Source organism: Lepidochelys olivacea (assembly GCF_965140295.1).
Source record: "Lepidochelys olivacea isolate rLepOli2 genome assembly, chromosome: 7".
Classification (NCBI taxonomy): domain Eukaryota; kingdom Metazoa; phylum Chordata; order Testudines; family Cheloniidae; genus Lepidochelys; species Lepidochelys olivacea.
The window spans coordinates 61,100,700-61,118,354 of NC_140417.1; the positions used below are offsets into that span (position 1 = coordinate 61,100,700).

A 17,655-nucleotide genomic window follows, 5' to 3' on the forward strand; every position below is an offset into this window, starting at 1 on the left:
ATTCCATCCTTTGGTTTCAGTCCCTCTCCCCTGTTGTGCATAAATGGTAAAGTGTCCCCCTTGAGGCAGGGGAGAAGAAGAGAGACCCTCCTTGCTGCGCACACTGCTCTGTAGCCTGGGAAAGATGCACTGAGCTAAATGCTTATAAGTTCTACTCCCAGCTTCTTTAACTGCTCTAGTTATTTCTGTGTTCTTCACAACTCATGTGCCTACCTCAGAGGTAGCAGCTATCCTTCACCTATTTCACAGAAAATGTAACTGAGAGGCTGGGTGAATTTTCCACAAGCAGAGCTGGAAATAGACTCCTACCTAGACTTTAAGGTCAGAAGGGACCATCCTGAACATCTAGTCTGACCTTCTGCACATCGCAGGCCACAGAACCTCACCCACCCACTTCTGTAACAGACCCCTAACCCCTGGCTGAGTTACTGAATTACTCAGATCATGGTTTAGCGACCTGCAGTTACAGAGAGTTCACCATTTACACTAGACAGACACGGGGTTGTGAGGCTGCTACTGTCTCCGTGCTAATGTGCATTTTCCTTTCGTTCAAGTGGCCGCAGCTCAGGCTTTTCCCACATTCAGTCCCTGCAGGTGGCTACACTTGAGTACTATAATGTCTTTAGCTGCTTTACCACACTCTGATCCCAGAGCCAGGAAGGGCCAGACTGCCTTGGCATGTATGTGGCCTGCTGAAGTCCTAATTATACATATATGGATGAACTGGTAACCTCCAGGGACATGTGATGATTGTGCTATTCCCTGGCTGAGAGAGGGGCTCTAGCCATGTGAAAAAATGACTGCATTCTCCCTGTAGTGAGACTCTCCCACCCTACACTGTAGCCAGACAGCACCGAGCTGCTCAAGCGCAGTGGGTCAGTCTATGTCACTGGATTTGTTTGGAGGCAAGGAGAGAGCGGAAGAGACACGCTGTAGCCTGGTGGTAGCAGAGGGGAACCTTGGCACTGACGAGATGCAAGTGCCTCAAGCCCTGGCTGAGGAGCTTCTGAACCTGCCCCTCTGGTTACCTGCATGAATGCAGTGAGCACCTTCTCTGTAGCCTGTCCATTTCTAATATATTTGTTTTTGAGATGAGGTGACCAGAACTGCACACAATATTCAAAGTGTGGGTGTATCATGGATTTATATGGCAGCATTCCGATATTTTCTGTCTTATTATCTATCCTTTTCCTAATGGTTCATAACATTCTGTTCGCTTTTTTGACTGCCGCTGCATAGTGAGTGAATGTTTTCAGGGAACTATCCATGATGCATCCCTTAATACAGTACATGACCTATTGTGCCTTATTTATAATGCTTAACCTCGAAAGTTAGATGTTTTTCCCCTGATTCTTTCTTTTTACAGAAAAACAGCCTTTAACACAGTTTTGATAGAGGCTCAGGGATTCAGTATATTTATTTTTTATTTAAATGTTTTAGAGATTCTACTAAGTTTAGCCTTAACATATTTTAATTTAATTTCATTTTAAACAGGTTTAGTTTTACAAAGAAAAATATATTACAATTTAAAATAACAAAATAAAAAAATCCTGTTTAAATTAAAAAGATTCTCCACCCTGCAGTGAAATCAGACCTCCTTTCAGTTTGTCTGAAAAACAATCTTCAAGTGCCACACATGATTGCCACAAGTGCCTTGCTCTCTGGAAGGTACTTGGCAGCACAGGGCTGACAGGCTCTGGAGAGCAGCTCATTTTCCTATTTTCCCAAGGGAAAAGTAATCCCAAATCACTCATTTCACCTCCAAAGTATACCCCCAGAGTCTCTTAGGAGACAGCCCCATTGTGCAGTCACCCTCTCATTGGTGGCAGGGAGTGTGTCTGGGAGCAGCAGGAAGGCAGGATTGTGGGGTCAGGCCATATGGTTTTATCATTAGCCTCTATACTTGGTAACTCTGTAAAGGAATTGAAGGGACAAAGAACCATGGCACGGAGGTTCAAAGTAGGAACTATCCTGTCCTTCCCTACTGGCCACCTATGCTACAGTGACAGGACCTGGGTATCTATTAGGGACTGCCCTGCCCTGCCTTGCCTCTTCCCCACATTACAGGGACAGATCCTGGCTGAATTTGGCAGGGCCAGGTCTGTTTCTTTCTCCCTAAATGGCATTTGACATGGAGAAACAGTCATTGAGAGCCCAGGCTGGCCCTGAATTCAGAGCAGGGAATTCTGTTTAGATTTTCGTTTTGAAAAGATCCCAGATTGATATACGTGGCCTGTCAAGGGCCAGGCTGCCATGGCCTGTCCATGACCTTGCCAAGGGCCAGGCTGCCATGGCCTGTACGTGGTCTGCCGAAGTCCTGATTACACATATATGCATGAACTGTTAACCTCCAGGTACATGTGAGGAGTGTGCAGTTCCGTGGCTGAGAGAGGGGCTCTAGCCAGGTGAAAAAATGACTGCGTTCTCCTTGTAATGTGAGCACCCTACACTGCAGCCAGACAGCACCCAGCCTCTCAAGTGCAGTGGGTCAGCCTATGTCACTTCTTATGCTAAACAATCTGTTCAAATCTTGTATTTAGCAGTGACACTTTGAGTTAGTTTCCCAGACCTGAAGAAGAGCTCTGTTTAAGCTTGAAAGCTTGTTTCTCTCACCAACAGAAGTTAGTCTAATAAAAGATATTACCTCCCCCACCTTGTGTTTCCTCTGCGAATGTGTGTGAAACCCTTTCTCTGATCGGATACTGGACACCGATTCATGTTGCCCCCATCTCTTTGCAGTGGATTTTTCTGGGCCGATCAAACAGTCTATTTAATTGAGCCGTTGGGAGGTGATGATAAGGGGGAGCATGCGGTGTACCGAGCGGATCACCTGAGAGTGAAGCGTGGGACCTGCGGAGATGCCAATGTCACTTTGGAATACGACCATGAACCGAAAGTTGCTGCCGCAATGAAGCCCCATCACTGGGTAGGAAATCACCCTGTTCCTCTGTGTTGTAGTTTTAATTTGTAGGAATGTAGGGCCTGATCCAAAGCCCAATGAGGTCAGTGCAAGTCTTTCCATTGACTTTGCTGGGCCTTCGATCGGGTCCCTAGCACAGTGCCTGATTGCAAAGGTTCTGCACGCACTTGCTGGGGGCCTGCAAGGAGCTGGCTGGTCACACAGTACCCGCATCTCCTCCTCATTTCCAAGGGATACTGAAAGGAGGAGCACATAGACACGGGCTGAGGAGATTTCAAAAAGGCTAAGGCATTTCTCACACTTCAGATACTTCACTGCCTCCTAAGTGGAAAGTCTGGCTGTGAGCAATTGCTGTAGTTGTCCCTGGGATGTCAAGGCCCCAGCATTGGGTTCAGGAGACCCAGATTCAGTTCTCTCCTGCACCACAGACTCCCTGTGTGACTTAGGTAACTCACATAGTCTGTCTTTCCCTCCCTTCCCGTCCTCTCTGACCTGGACAAATGCAGGCCTGGCTGCAAAGGCAATCCTCATTTCATTGCCGCCTCCCCTTTCCCACCATATCAAACACAGACTGCATGTCTTTACCTTTGAGATCCTCCAAGGCTTAGCCTGACCCATTAATGACTGCTGCTTAAAGCAGCTAGTTCTGGAACCCACAAGGGGAGAGGCAATTCTTGATTTAGTCCTAAATGGAGCACAGAATTTGATCCAAGGGGTGACTATAGCTGAACTTGGTAATAGCAACCATGATGTAATTATATTTAACATCCTTGGGGGGTGGGGGAAGAAGTACCAAAGAAACTCACCACAGTTGCATTTAAACTTCAGAGAGGGGAACTACACAAAAATGAAGAAGCAAGTTAAATGGAAATTAAAAGGAACAGTCACAAGAGTGAAATGCCTGCAAGTTGAATGGAAACTTTTCAAAAACACCAAAATAAAGGCACAAATAAATGTGTACCCCAAATAAAAAGAATAGTAAGAGGACCAAAAAAATGCCAGCATGGTTAAGCAACTGTGTAAAAGAGATGGTTGGAGAGAAATAGCATCCTTTAACAACTGAAAGTCAAATCCCACTGAGGGAAATAGAAAGAAGCATAAAATATGTCAAGTCAAGTGTAAAAGTATAATTAGGCAGGCCAAAAAAGAATTTGAAGAGCACCGAGCAAAAGACAAAAACTAATAGCAAATTTTTTTAAGTACACCAGAAGCAGGAAGCCTGCCAAACAATCGGTGGGGCCTCTGGATGATCAAGGTACTAAAGGAGTGCTCAAAGAAGACAAGGTCATTGCAGAGAAGCTAAATGAATTCTTTGCATCAGTCTTCACAGTGGAGGATGTGAGGGACATTCCCTCACCTGAGCCATTCTTCTTAGGTGACAAATCTTAGAAACTGTCCCAGACTGAGATATGAATAGAGGAAGTATTGGAATAAATTGATAAATTAAACAGTAATATGTCACCAGGACCAGATGGAATCCACCCACAAGTTCTGAAGGAACTCAAATATGAAATTGCAGAACTACTAACTGTGGTGTGTAACCTATCACTTAAATCAGCTTCTGTACCAGATGACAGGATGATAACTAATGTGATGCCAATTTTTAAAAAGAGACTTCAGAAGTGATCCTGATAATTACAGGTCAGTAAGCCTAACTTCAGTACCTGGCAAACTGATTGAAACTATAGTAAAGAAGAATTATCAAACACATAGATTAACATGATTTGTTGAGGAAGAGTCAACTTGGCTTTTGTAAAGGGAAATCATGCCTCACCAATGTATTAGAATTCTCTTGAGAGGGTCAACAAACATGTGAACAAGGTGGTCCAGTGGATATAATGTAGTTGGACTTTCAGAAAGCCTTTGAGAAGGTCCCTCAACAAAGGCTCTTAAGTAAATTAAGCAATCATGGGATAAGAGGGAAGGTCCTCTCATGGACCAGTAACTGGTTAAAGGACAGATAATAAAGGGTAGGAATAAATGGCTAGTTTACAGAATGGAGAAGGGTAAATAGCAGAGTCCCCCAGGGATCCATACTGGATCAGTGTGTTCAACATATTCCTAAATGATCTAGAAAAAGGGGTAAACAGTTTGCAGGTGACACAAAACTACTCAAGATACTAAAATCCAAAGCAGATTGTGAAGAGTTCCAAGGAGATCTCCTAAAACTGGATGACTGAGCAACAAAATGGCAGATGAAATTCATTGTTGATGAACGCAAAGTAATCATATTGGAAAACATAATCCTAACTATACATACAAAATGATGGGGTTTAAATCAGCAGTTACCAGCTGAAAACATCAACTCAATGTGGAGTGACAGTCAAAAAAAGCTAACAATGTTGGGAACCATTAGGAAAGGGGTAGATAATAAAACAGTAAATATCATAATGCCACTATATTAATCCATGGTATGCCCACACCTTGAATACTGCATACAGTTCTGGTCGCTCCACCTCAAAAAAAAAAATGATTAGAAATGGAAAAGGTACAGAGAAGGACAACAAAAATGATTGGGGGTATGGGACAGTGTCCACATGAGGAGAGATTACAAAGACTGGGGTTGTTCAACTTGGAAAAGAGCTGACTAATGGGGGATATAATAGTGGTCTGTAAAATCATGAATGGTTTGGAGAAAGTAAATAAGGAAGTGTTATTTACCAGTTCAAGTAACACACGAACTGGGGTCACCCAATGAAATTTATTAATAGGCAGCAGGCTTAAAATGAACTTCACACAACACAGTCAACTTGTGGAACTCATTGCCAGGTGATGTTTTGAAGGCCAAAAGTATAACTGGGTTCAAAAAAGAATTAGGTAAATTCATAGATGATCGGCCCACGAATGGCTATTAGACAAGATGGTCAGGGATGCAACCCCATGCTCTGGGTATCCTAAGCCTCTGACTGCCAGTTGCTGGGACTGGACGACAGGGAATGGATCACTTGATGATTGCCCTGTTTTGTTTATTCTCTTGGAAGCATCTGGCACTGGTCACTGTTGGACGACAGGATACTGGGCTAGATGGACCATTGGTCTTGACTCATTGTGGCCATTCTTATATTCACTCTACAGATTTCCTTTCCTGCATTACTGAGCTGTCAGCCCTGCCTCTGTTCTGCCAGAGACGCCAACCTGCCATGTCCATTAGTCCTGTTTCCCTGGATATACCGCCATGCTCTCTGCCATGCTTCCCCCATATACAGGAGTTGCCCTTGTCAAAGTCCCCAGAGTTACTACGTTGTCCTACTTCAAATCCCTGCAGTTGCCTTCCGCTATGACATGCGCAAAACACCCGGGAGCAGTGGCTTGGCAGTGGGTGTGCTAGGTGGCTTCCCTCCTACCTTGTCCTTCCCCTTCCCTTGGTTTGTTGATTTTTCTCCCCCGGATTGTGAGGTCTTCGTGCAGGGATTGCCCTTTTATTGCCAGTGTGTGCAGCATCCATCGCTGGTGCCATGACCCAGGCTGAGGGGCCAGGTGCTATCGTGATGCAGATAGTCCATAAAAAGACATTCCACTTCAAAATGCCGTGTGTTTTCTATTGACAGCTCCCACCTGCACCACAGAGGAGGCTGGAGGTGGGATCAGTTGGGGTTTTGGGCTCCTGGGAGGCAGTTTGGGTTGATAGGGTAAGGACGTTGGGCAAGTGTTTCTGATTAAATGATCAGCAGTGACACGATTAATTATCTTTGCATTTAAATTTACATTCCAACTGCTTTCCCTGGGTTTCAGAGTTACAATCCATTGAGCTGGGCCCTCTCTGAGCTATTGTTTCAGGCCCCGTGCAAGTGTCATTCCCCATAATTTAGCTTATTGTTTTAGCATCCCCTGGGAATTGTATAGAAAGAGTTTATATGGAAGTATTTGCAGTACAAGCCCCAGAACTGTTAGCCCATGGACTTTGAGAAAATTCATTCTAATACACTAAGTTACTGTATATTGAACCACTAGTGAAAGAAACAAGAAACTTGGGACTGCTCATGAATGATATGTACCCCTTGAGCCAAACCATATTGACCATTGGGTTTGTGGCTGTTTGGGAACTTGGGACACTTCTTCTGCAGTTTAGAGTGGGAGGCAGAAGTTATAAAGCAAACCAGCACCAACAAGTTTAGCAGCTAAAGTAAGTCACCCAGAAACAGGTAGGCCATGTTCCAGAATACAACACGTATGAAGGAAGATGTCCCTGTGAGAACATGGCTCGTGCGCTGCTTGTGCTCAGAACTATCAGAGATGGAATTCAAATCCTGCATGGCATTTGCTTTTGACTTTCAGAAATCGGCTCCATTTCAGAAAGGGACCAGATATGTGGAGTTGGTCTTGGTCGTGGACAATGCGGAGGTAAGGGGAACAGGCTGAGACCAGCATTTCATTCTCCACTGCTGTCATGTACTACTTGTATACAGTAGGTTACAAGACTGCAATTAGCAGGTCTGGTTTCTGTACCAGATATGGACTTGCTATAGAGTTTCCCTCCCAGAGAGAGACACCAGAGCGATTCAGTACAAGAACCTTCAATGCACTGCCAGGAAATGGCTGTTGTGAACTTATGTAAGGTATGTTATAGATGCCACCACTTGTGGCTGAACAATACAATATAGTTTACCATTCCATTACATCTCCCCCTTTAACTTCTACATTCCTTCCATTACAATATTTACACTATCACACTGTCTTTGAAGTTCAGTACGGATCAGTGTCTTTGAATTGTACTTTTTTTCTAATTACACAACCTGAACGTGTAATAACATGGTCATTTGGCTGTCCATGAGTTGTGACGACTGTCTCTTGTCTGTTTGGAATCTGTGAGTCATCGTCGTCTTGTTCTGCATCTGCTATCTATAGAGTTTGTTCTGTTGATTGTTATTTTTGAGGAGATGTCGGAGATGGAGATGTCGATATTTTCTGAGGAACTCTCTCACTGTTGGTCTCGATCACATATGATCTGGGCAATGAGTTCTTTTCCTTTATAACAGCTGGAGCTTTTCTGCATCCAGCTTGACACAAACATGGACACCAGGGTCTAGACCTGGCAGTTCCCTAACTGAGTGACATCTGTTATAAAAATGTTTGTAAGCTTTTTTTGCCTTTTTATCTGATTTGGCTACTCTCTTCATGTCTGGATACATTCTTTTCCAAAGTTGGACCAGTAGTTCTGTGTTATCTTCCCATCAGGAGTTGTGTTGGACTATATGTTGTCAGTGTTGATCTGTAACTCAGAAGAATAAGAAATGAATATTCCTGCTGTATTATTTTCTTGGCTGTCCATACAACTTTTTCAGCCTCTCCATTCGCTTGTGGGTAAAGCAGCTGCTAGTAATGGGATCAAAATCTTATTTCATTTGGAATTACTTAAATTCTGCTGCGGTGAATTGTGGTCTGTTGTCTACCACTAGTTGTTCTGGAATACCAAAATGAGCGAAAGTGGACTTCAGTTTCTCTATAACACTGCAACATGTTATGTCTTCCAAGTGCGTTATTTCTATATATTTGGAAAAATAGTCCATGATGACAAGGTAATGCTGTCTTCTGAATTTGCATAAATCTGCAGCTAGTCTCTTCCAAGGTCTGTCTGGCAGAGGTGTTGTTATTAAAGGTACTTTGTCTTAGTTCTGAAATGTTCACTTGCAGATATTTTATTCTTTATGTCCTTGCTGATGCACAGCCACCACACTGGTTGGCCCATTCATAGCATTTAGTTAATTCTTGATGTCCTTCATGGATGAGGTTTAGGATTTCTCCTGTCATTTCGTTTGGAATTGCAATGCAATTCCCTTCAATCATTGTGACATACCAGGGCACAATCCAGACCAGTGAGCAGCTGTGTCATCCCTGCCCTGCAACGTTGGATGCCCTACAATGCCCTGCTAAAGGAGCTCCCACCTGGGTCGCCCACAAATAGCCCTCCAGCATGCAAGTCACACCCCTAGTGTCTGTGTGCAATTGTAGCCTGCCTGCCACACTCTGTCTCTCACCAGCCTTGTGTCTGTAGCCTGTCCCCTGGCTATGTGAGGTGGAGCCATCGTGACCCCTCTCAGTTCCTTCTCACCACCTGTTGGGTGGAGTGGGAGCTCTGTGTGGTTGTAGTCTAACAACTTTGCATTTATCCTTTCTTAGCCTAGTTTGTTGTACAATTAGTCAGTTAGTGTTTGTTAGTAAACTAAAAAAAAGAAGAAAGCCATAGAATGTAGGGGTAGTGCTCTCTGGTGATGCCCTCACAGGGGTTCAAGCGCTGCCCTTCATGTGGAGTGGCGATCCCTAAGAATGCCCCCCCTCCACACACACACACAGTGCTTGCTCTGCCTTGGCAAAGCCCACCTTTAAAAGTGCTGTTCGATCTGTAGATCATTTAAAAAGAAGACTCAGGTGTCATGGGGCCTTTGCCGCAACAGCACCTGCTTGAACAGGCCGTGTAGCCTGACCCAGCACTGAGGCCCTCCTCTGGCCACAGATCACCTTCCAGTTTGGAAAATGCTGCTGCTGCTGCTGCTTGCTTCAGGGCAGGCGCCTCTCCAATGAGGCGCAGAAGCTGTTCTCCATCGTTGGCCCAAAAGAAGAGCTCTCATAAGACCAACCATGAGTGCTCCAGGTCGTGGGGTGACTCTTCTGCCTCCCCTAAGAGCTCAGGCTGGGCGGGACTGGCTCCAGCACACAGTGCTGGATGGTGCGGCACCAAGTAGGGAGGGCAGAAACCCTGTTCCGTCAACTCTGGCTCTGGCCGCCCGGCATCTGTTGAGTCTGGTGCTGATAGGAGCAATACCAGTAACCACTATGTTTGTGACATCGGCATACCAGGCTTCAGTGGACCTACTCTGCATTTCAGTCCCATCCTTACTGCTGGTCCAAGACTTTGCAAGACTGGCGCCTTCAGTAGCTCCATAGATGGAGCATGCCTCTGAACCGTTGGGCCTGTCTCAGTCGTTGGGATGGGAACGGCACCAAAGTCAATATGGGGTACCTCAGTACTGATACCCTCCTCAGCACTGGTGCAATCAATGCCACAGGTGCGTCCGTGGCGGTTGTCACCATGCTCGACATCTAGGCACTCAGGTGCTCCAGTGCCACTGTTTCCTCTCCAACCTTGCTTTTGGCGCTGATATATTTGGTATTAGTGATACCGGCTTCATCGGGAACACAGAGTCCAATCTCATTCTGGTCGATGGATGAGCCAGATCACCTTTTGGTTCCCTCAGGGTTGCTTTGCCTCTGTCCCCTAGATCCCAGGGCTCCTCCACTTCAGAGTCAGGATTATCATCCTCCCACTCTCTTTTGCCTGAGGAGGACTGAAGGCCACCAGTGGAGCAGTATGGCTACCAGGGTTGGCATGTGCCCTGAGGCTGGGATGGAGGCCCCTGGCCTGGTGCCTACTGGCCACCAATGCCTTACCCATACCAGGGGCCCCCTGGCCTCAGTGGGACACTCTTCTCTCCTGGAGGTCTCATTCGTCGTCCCAGTCAAAGGTGAGATCACCCATCTGCTCTGCGTTGGTGGCTGCAGATCAGCCACAGGCTCAAGCTCCCACGTCTCCCGGTCCTCTGGAGCCTTTGGACTTTCCCAGTCCGGATATGTTATCCCAGGAGCAGGACCCAGCTGTGGCTCAGCCAAGATCCTCATCCCTGTACAAGATGGTGCTGCTGGGTTCATCCTCCCCTTCCACCCCAGAGAGCTTTAAGGCATACTAGCACCTTTTACACTAGGTGGCTTTATCCCTGGGTATTCAAGTGGAGTTTCTCCAGGAGAATACTCACAAACTCGTGGACAATTATCCGCCCTCTGATCCTGGGAAGGTGCCACCCCATAAATGATGCACTCCCCAATAAATGATGCAGTTCTCAAACCTGCGAGAGACATTTGGGGTACTCTTGCCTCAGTATCACTGGTGGCTAAGTGCTTGGAGAAGCGCTATTTCATGCCTGTACTGGGATATGAAGGGTTCTATTCCCATCTGGTCCCAAACTCCCTGATGGTCATGGCAATGAATGACAGAGCCCAGCAGGGCTGGTTCAAGTCCACATCAAAGGACAGAGACTCTAAGCGGCTGGACCTTTTGGGCAGAAAGATATATACCTCATTGTCACTAGATGACGATCACGAATCAGCAAATTTTGCTGTCCAGATATACTTTCTCAATCAGTTTCAGAGTAACAGCCGTGTTAGTCTGTATTCACAAAAAGAAAAGGAGTACTTGTGGCACTTTAGAGACTAACCAATTTATCTGAGCATAAGCTCAGAGAAAGCTTATGCTCAGATAAATTGGTTAGTCTCTAAGGTACCACAAGTACTCCTTTTCTTTTTTCTCAATCGGTTGGCTGTGTCCCCCTATGTTTTCTCAGCGTGGGGCATCCTCACGATCAATCTATTTGCGATGAGAGAAAACAGGAAGTGTTGTCTTTTCTGCTGTCAGTTGTGGGGGACCCAGCCCGGGCTCGCTCTCTGATGCCTTCCACTGCCGCTGGCAGTCAACTACACGCCTTCCCTCCAGTTCCAATTGTTCCTAAGGTCATCACCAACCTCAAGGAGGATTGAGCCAGACTCATCCTGATCACGCCAGCATGGCCGAGACAGTGCTGGTTCTCAGACGTCCTCGCTCTGTCTGCCCAGCCTCCCATGCTGCTTCTTCTCCGCCCTAACCTCCTCACAGAGGGCCATGGCCGCACCCTGCATCTGGCAATCAGCTCCCTGCACTTTATGGCATGGATGCTGCATGGCTGAATGAGGAGGAAGAGCATTGCTTAAAGGCTGTCCAGCAGGTCCTACTTATCAGCAGGAAGTCTTCCACTTTACTAAGTAGGCCATCCTAGTGGGAGAGGTTTTCTGTGTGGTCCTCAGTCTGCAGGACCCATCTGGTGGGGCCTTCCATCCAGGACATCTTAAAGTACCTGCCACACCTTAGAAATTGGGCTGGGCACTCAGTTACCTGAGAGTGCACTTGGCAGCAATATCAGCATTTTATCCCCCCCCCATCCAAGGGAAATCGTTTTTTTCCAATGCTATGGTGACAAGGTTTCTCCAGTCCGAGAGACAGCCCCTCTTTGGGACCTGACCATTGTTTTAGCAGCTCTGAAGAGGCCTCAATTTGAGCATTTTGCATCCTGTCTTCTGCTCCTCCTGTCTCAGAAAATTGCGTTCTTGATAGCCATTAACTCTGCCAGGAGGGTGGATGAATTGAATGCCCTGATGGCGGGGTCCCCCTACATGCAGTTCTCCAGGGACAAGATAACACTCCGACCACACCCTAAGTTCTTATCCAAATTGGTCTCTTAATTTCATTTGAGCCAGGCTGTGTGTTTTCCTGTGTTCTTCCCTAATCCACATTGCTTCCGGAGGAGCAGTGCCTCCATATGTTAGACATGAGATGGTGTCTATCCTTTTACCTGAACAGAACTGAACTGTTTCATGCTTCGCCTCACCTGTTCTTGTCATATGTGGACCGTATGAAAGGACAAGTGGTTTGTGCACAGGCCATCTCCAGATGGATAACATTTTGTATCAGGACTGCGTATGAAATAGCATCAGCAACGCCTCCTCAGCAGATATGAGCTCATTCGACAAGAGCACAGGCAGTGTTGGTAGCGTTCCTTAATGACATTTTCATATTAGACATTTGCAGGGCAGGCACATGGTCATCCATCCATCCATTTACAGACCATTATGCTATCACTACATCTTCCTGAGCAGACACTAGTGCAGTGGTTCTCAAACTTTTGTACCAGTGACCCCTTTCACACAGCAAGCCTCTGAGTGCGACCCCCCCCTTATAAATTAAAAACACTTTTTTATATATATTTAACACCATTATAAATGTTGGAGGCTAAGCGGAGTTTGAGGTGGAGGTTGACAGCTCGCGACCCCCCATGTAATAGCCTCGTAACCCTCTGAGGGCTCCCGACTCCTGGTTTGAGAAGCCCTGCACTAATGTCAGAGCAGTCCTGCGATCCTTACTCTGATATATTTCAAGCCCCACCTCCTACAGGGAGTACTGCTTGTGATTCACCTACTTGGAATACACCTCTGCATCTACTTGAAGAAGAAACGGTTATTTACTGTAACTGTGGTTCTTCGAGATGTGATGCAGACGTGTATTCCACGACCCACCCTCCATCCCCTCTGCATCGAGGTAGTTCCTTGAACGTTCAGTGTGAAGGAACTGAGGGGGGTTGTGGTGGCATTGCCTCATATAATCAGGGAAGGAGCGACAGACACAAGACATGAGCGCCACCCCTCTACAGGTACTGCTAGGCAAAAGTCTCCAGCTGTGGCGTATGGGGCGTGCACACACTTTTACCTAGAATACCCATCTGCATCAGATCTTGAAGAACCACAGTTGCAGTAAGTTACTGTTTCTTATATTAGGTCCGTTATTTCTTTAAAAGGAATAATATGCCAACTTATTATTTCAAGTAGTTATTCAGGCACTTTGATTTAAATACACTGCATTAGATGAAACAATAAAACAAGTTCATCAACTGCAAAGAGTTAGATTTGAAGTGCATACAAGTAATGAGGCATAAAAGTCGGAAACAGTTACAAGAAAAATAAAGATAAAATTCAACTGGTGCCTCACTTAACAAACTATGTTAAATACAAAGCAAAGTTTTCTCACCACACGTTTTTCAGCAGTTTTACTGACCAAACTTCTTAGGTCAGAACTCCTCCCCTAGTCCATGAGCTGCTTCTTTTGTCTCTTCAGATGCAGTGAATCGATGGGCAGAGAGAGAGAAGGGTGCCTTAGGTGTTTGTCCTTCCTTTTCATAGTTTCAGTCACCCCTCTTGAAAAACATTTCTAGCTGGGTACCAGGAGACAAAAAGTCTATGTGGAAGAGGTTCCCTGCTGCTTTGTTCTCACCTGATTGCTCTTCTTTTGTTTTCCTTCCTGCTTGATGACTCTGTTTATGGCTTAAATGCAAATTAAGCAGAGCACCCATTCTTTTGTTTCAGACAGACCTGCTTGGAACATGTGTTAATAACACCATATAGTGGAATCTTATAAATTCATATACAATGTTGCCACACATATTTTTCCAGGACAATAATGACCAGCAAATTATGAGTTTTCAAATGATACTTCACAAGGCATACTTTGTACAAACGTTATTACAATAGTGTGAAGGGTGGGAACACAAGGGTATATTCTGTCACAATCATGAGTCCATTTGACTCTCTTAGTTACCCACACACTGCATAGTCTCTTGTCACTTCCTTAGTGTCCTTTAGATACTTGGACCAACCAGCCCTAATGTAATTTAGATCTTGAAGTTGCATGTCTCTCAAGGTTGCTTGTTGTAGCTGGTGTAGTCTCTTTTCCAGCACTGGTCTGTATGTGTCTACACATCCACGTACAGCTTTACATCATCTTTGAGTTAATGGGTAGATGAGTGTGATGCTGGGATATGTGACAGAGGGTCTGCTACTACCGCATTTTGCTCAGGAACATATTTAGCAATTTGATTAAATTGTATTCACCGTAGCAATAGACTTTCGTGTCTCAGTGGTCTTGATCCAAGTGCTTGATCTTTTCCATTGATGAGGGTTATAAGTAGTTTATGGTCTGTTATCAGTGTAAATGAATCCAGTCCACACAGGTAGCTCTAAAAGTTCTCTCATCCCCGTACACTTGCCAGATGCTCTTTTTCAATCTGTGCATTTCGTTTGTCTGCGTCTGTGAGTGTGTGAAAGCAAAATGCATCTGGCTTCCACTCAGGTCCATGTTGCTATAAGACTATACCACCTAGGGCATAGCTGCTTACATCTGCGCTGACCCCCATTGTGGGTTTGTTCACATCACAGTATTTGAGAACTTAGCTTACTAGAGAGATACACCAGAAGTGTTCACTATAGGATCCTTTAATACCCTGCCAGGAATGGCTGTTGTGAGCTTAAATAAGGTGTGTTACATGTGGCACACCCACAGGCTGAACAACCATATGGTTGAGCATTCCATTACAGCAGCTTAATTGGAAATCTCTTTGTTTCTTCCCTTAGTACAAGAAATTCAAAGACATGCGGATGATTCAGAATCGCATGAAGGAAATTGTAAATCATGTTGACAAGGTAACAGTGAGGTATCCCCAGGCTGCAGTGAGGATGGGGTCCTGTCCTGCAATTCTTGCTCAGGCAAAGCTCCCAGCACTGCTAAGACCGTTCCCACCGATTCCCATGTTGTAAGGCTGGCAGAACTTGTCCCATGGTTTGCTTGCAACAATGAACTCTTGTTACACACACGAGTCAAAATACAAGATCACTTTCCTGTTTAAGGGACAAAAGACCATTGCTCCAGTTTTCAGCCTATATAAGAATAGAAACTGGGGCAGATTGGAATGTCTTCCTGTGCAAAGTACGGGGCCCATCTCAGTCCTGCTAGGCAACCAACCAGATGGAAAATTTATTAACACATTCTCTGTATCATGGTGTTTGTGGCAGGCACTTTCGAGAGACAATTGTTTGCAGTGTGTAAGCAGCGTGCTGGGGCAGTACAGAACGGGAGAAATGGCACTTACAGACTCAGGCCTGATCTGGCAGGTTCCTGAGCACTCTGGCCCTGATCCAGGAGAACCCATAAGGATGTGATTACCTTTAGGAATATATGTAGACCCATTGATTTCACAAAGGCTGGCGTAAGGCTCAGGCCCTAGTGGGGCTGCTGCTGGGTGCCCGCTAGTACTGCGTGTCATGCCATTGTCTGGCCCTAAATTAGTCTGGGAGAGTTCAGTTCTCCTCAGAGCAGCACAAGTGCCCTTCCCGTTGCTTTTGGGATTGCCAAATCATGTGGCCCAGAGCTGCAGGCCAAAGAAGAATGGTGAAAACTACCGGGGTGTTAAAAGCTGGCTGAAATGTGACGGCTTCCTCCTGATCCCTTTGATAGGGATCCACAGGCAGAGCTTGGCCTGGGGGGGGGGGGGAAGCAGCAGTAGAGGCTATGGGTTTGGAATTGCATTCTGAGTGAAAACGATGAATTCTCCCTCTCCCAGAAGGGCACAAGGCTCAGGTACCAAGCCTCTGTCCTGAGTGTTGCCAAGTGCCATCTTTGTGTGGAGAGATTCTGTCTCCTGCAGTCCAGCTCTAATACAGTCTCGCTTTCTGCTGCAGCTTTATCAGACTCTTAATATCCGTGTGGCCTTGATAGGCCTGGAAGTCTGGAGTTACAAAGACAGGATCACTGTGAGTCCAAACCCAGACACCACACTGGACAATTTTCTTCACTGGCGAGAGTCTGAACTGTTACAAAAGAAGAAGCATGACAATGCCCAACTGATCACGTAAGCACTGCCATTACACTGCCCACAACATGAGCCGAGGCTGCTGACCGTGGGCACAGGGCGCTGGGGAGCCCAATGCTGGGGCTGGGATACTTACAGTATCTGATGCAGTAGGAATGCCCAGATGTGGTCTAATGTCCGTTGTTGGGTTTAGCATGCGAATGCTGGGTGGGATTGGTGGCCTGTGATACAGACTGGGTGATCTGGTGGCCCCTTCTGGCCTTAGACTCTGTTACTCTGAATTGTGTGTGGCAATGCTAGCGTGGTAGGACTGGTCAGAGAGAGCAGTGCAGGCATCCCTGACTCTGAGAGGGCTGGTACAAGCTGCTTCAGAGGGCGGGGCAAGAACCATGAAGTGGCCAGTTCTGGGATAACCTTCCCACAAGTGACATGCCTTCCTGACCTCCATCAGTTAAGTCTTGGGGGTCATTCCCCAGAGCAGGAGGATTTAGATCTCTTGCAAATTTTTGGTATAAATGGAGATGTTGCTGGGAGCTGCTGGTGGGGTTTCTGGTTTGCTGGGAGCTGTGGGGTTGCTGGGGTAGCTGGGGAGACATGTGGGGAAGTTGGGGGGAGTTTGGTTAGCTGGAATATGTGGGGAGTAATATGTAGACAGGGCTATAGTTGATGTGGTACACTGTGTTTGGGGGACACAGTACCAACACTAGCATGCTGTGCCACTGGCCACGGATGTGGCAATGCTGCTTGAGGCCACAGTACTAATTGTGGATGATGTTTGTCCTTTTATGAGTGTTTTGCCTTCCTGCAGAGGCATAGACTTCCAAGGCACAACGGTGGGACTGGCCAAGAAGTATGCAATGTGCACCAGGGACTCAGGAGGAGTAAATCAGGTGGGGCTTGATAACTGCTTCCATTCTAAGCAATAGAAGAGGGACAGAAGTGAGATCCCAGAGCTGGGGGAACGCCAGGGCCTGATGGCAAAGAAATCACCCTCTGCTTCTGGCTGATCTGTACCATTGGCTCCATGGCTTCCCATGCTCTTCCTGTCTCCCCATCAAACTGAAGGCTCTCTGTGCTTTGCCTTTCTGGCTGCGAGTGACACATGCTCATGCAACCAGGGAGGGGCTATCTCCAGCTCTATCCAGCTGTAGGCCTCTCTGTACTGGCTCAGGGAGATCAGAAAGGCCAAATCCTGCCCAAATGGCACATTCCATTGTGATCTGTGACCTAAACACTTAGGGCCACACTCAGCTGCCTGTGAGCAGCTTTGATTGGTTTGACCAGACTTGACCCTGGGGGTGCTGCAGGTACCCACCATCGACATGGACGGAGATGTATGGTGGACGAGTGGCTCCTGAGTAGCCTGGAGCTTTCTCTGGGGTGGAATGTACAATGTTCAAACTCTCTTTTTACAAATGTTTCAAACACATGGAAAGAGCCCAGCTGCTCTCCCAAAACAGCTACAGTGACACAAGACCTTTCCTTTTTAGCTGCCTGGGACTTGATTTATATATTAAA

At 46.3% G+C, this 17,655-nt stretch overlaps 1 protein-coding gene across 1 annotated transcript in view; it reads left to right on the plus strand.

Moving 5' to 3' along the window:
* ADAM8 (ADAM metallopeptidase domain 8) overlaps positions 1-17,655 on the plus strand; it is a 97,021-nt gene that overhangs the window by 37,267 nt on the left and 42,099 nt on the right. The window contains exons 6-10 of the mRNA XM_084635583.1: positions 2,740-2,926; positions 7,196-7,261; positions 14,903-14,971; positions 16,007-16,176; positions 16,946-17,027. Of these exons, the coding sequence (XP_084491709.1) occupies positions 2,740-2,926; positions 7,196-7,261; positions 14,903-14,971; positions 16,007-16,176; positions 16,946-17,027 (574 nt within the window). The remainder of the gene's footprint in view (positions 1-2,739; positions 2,927-7,195; positions 7,262-14,902; positions 14,972-16,006; positions 16,177-16,945; positions 17,028-17,655) is intronic.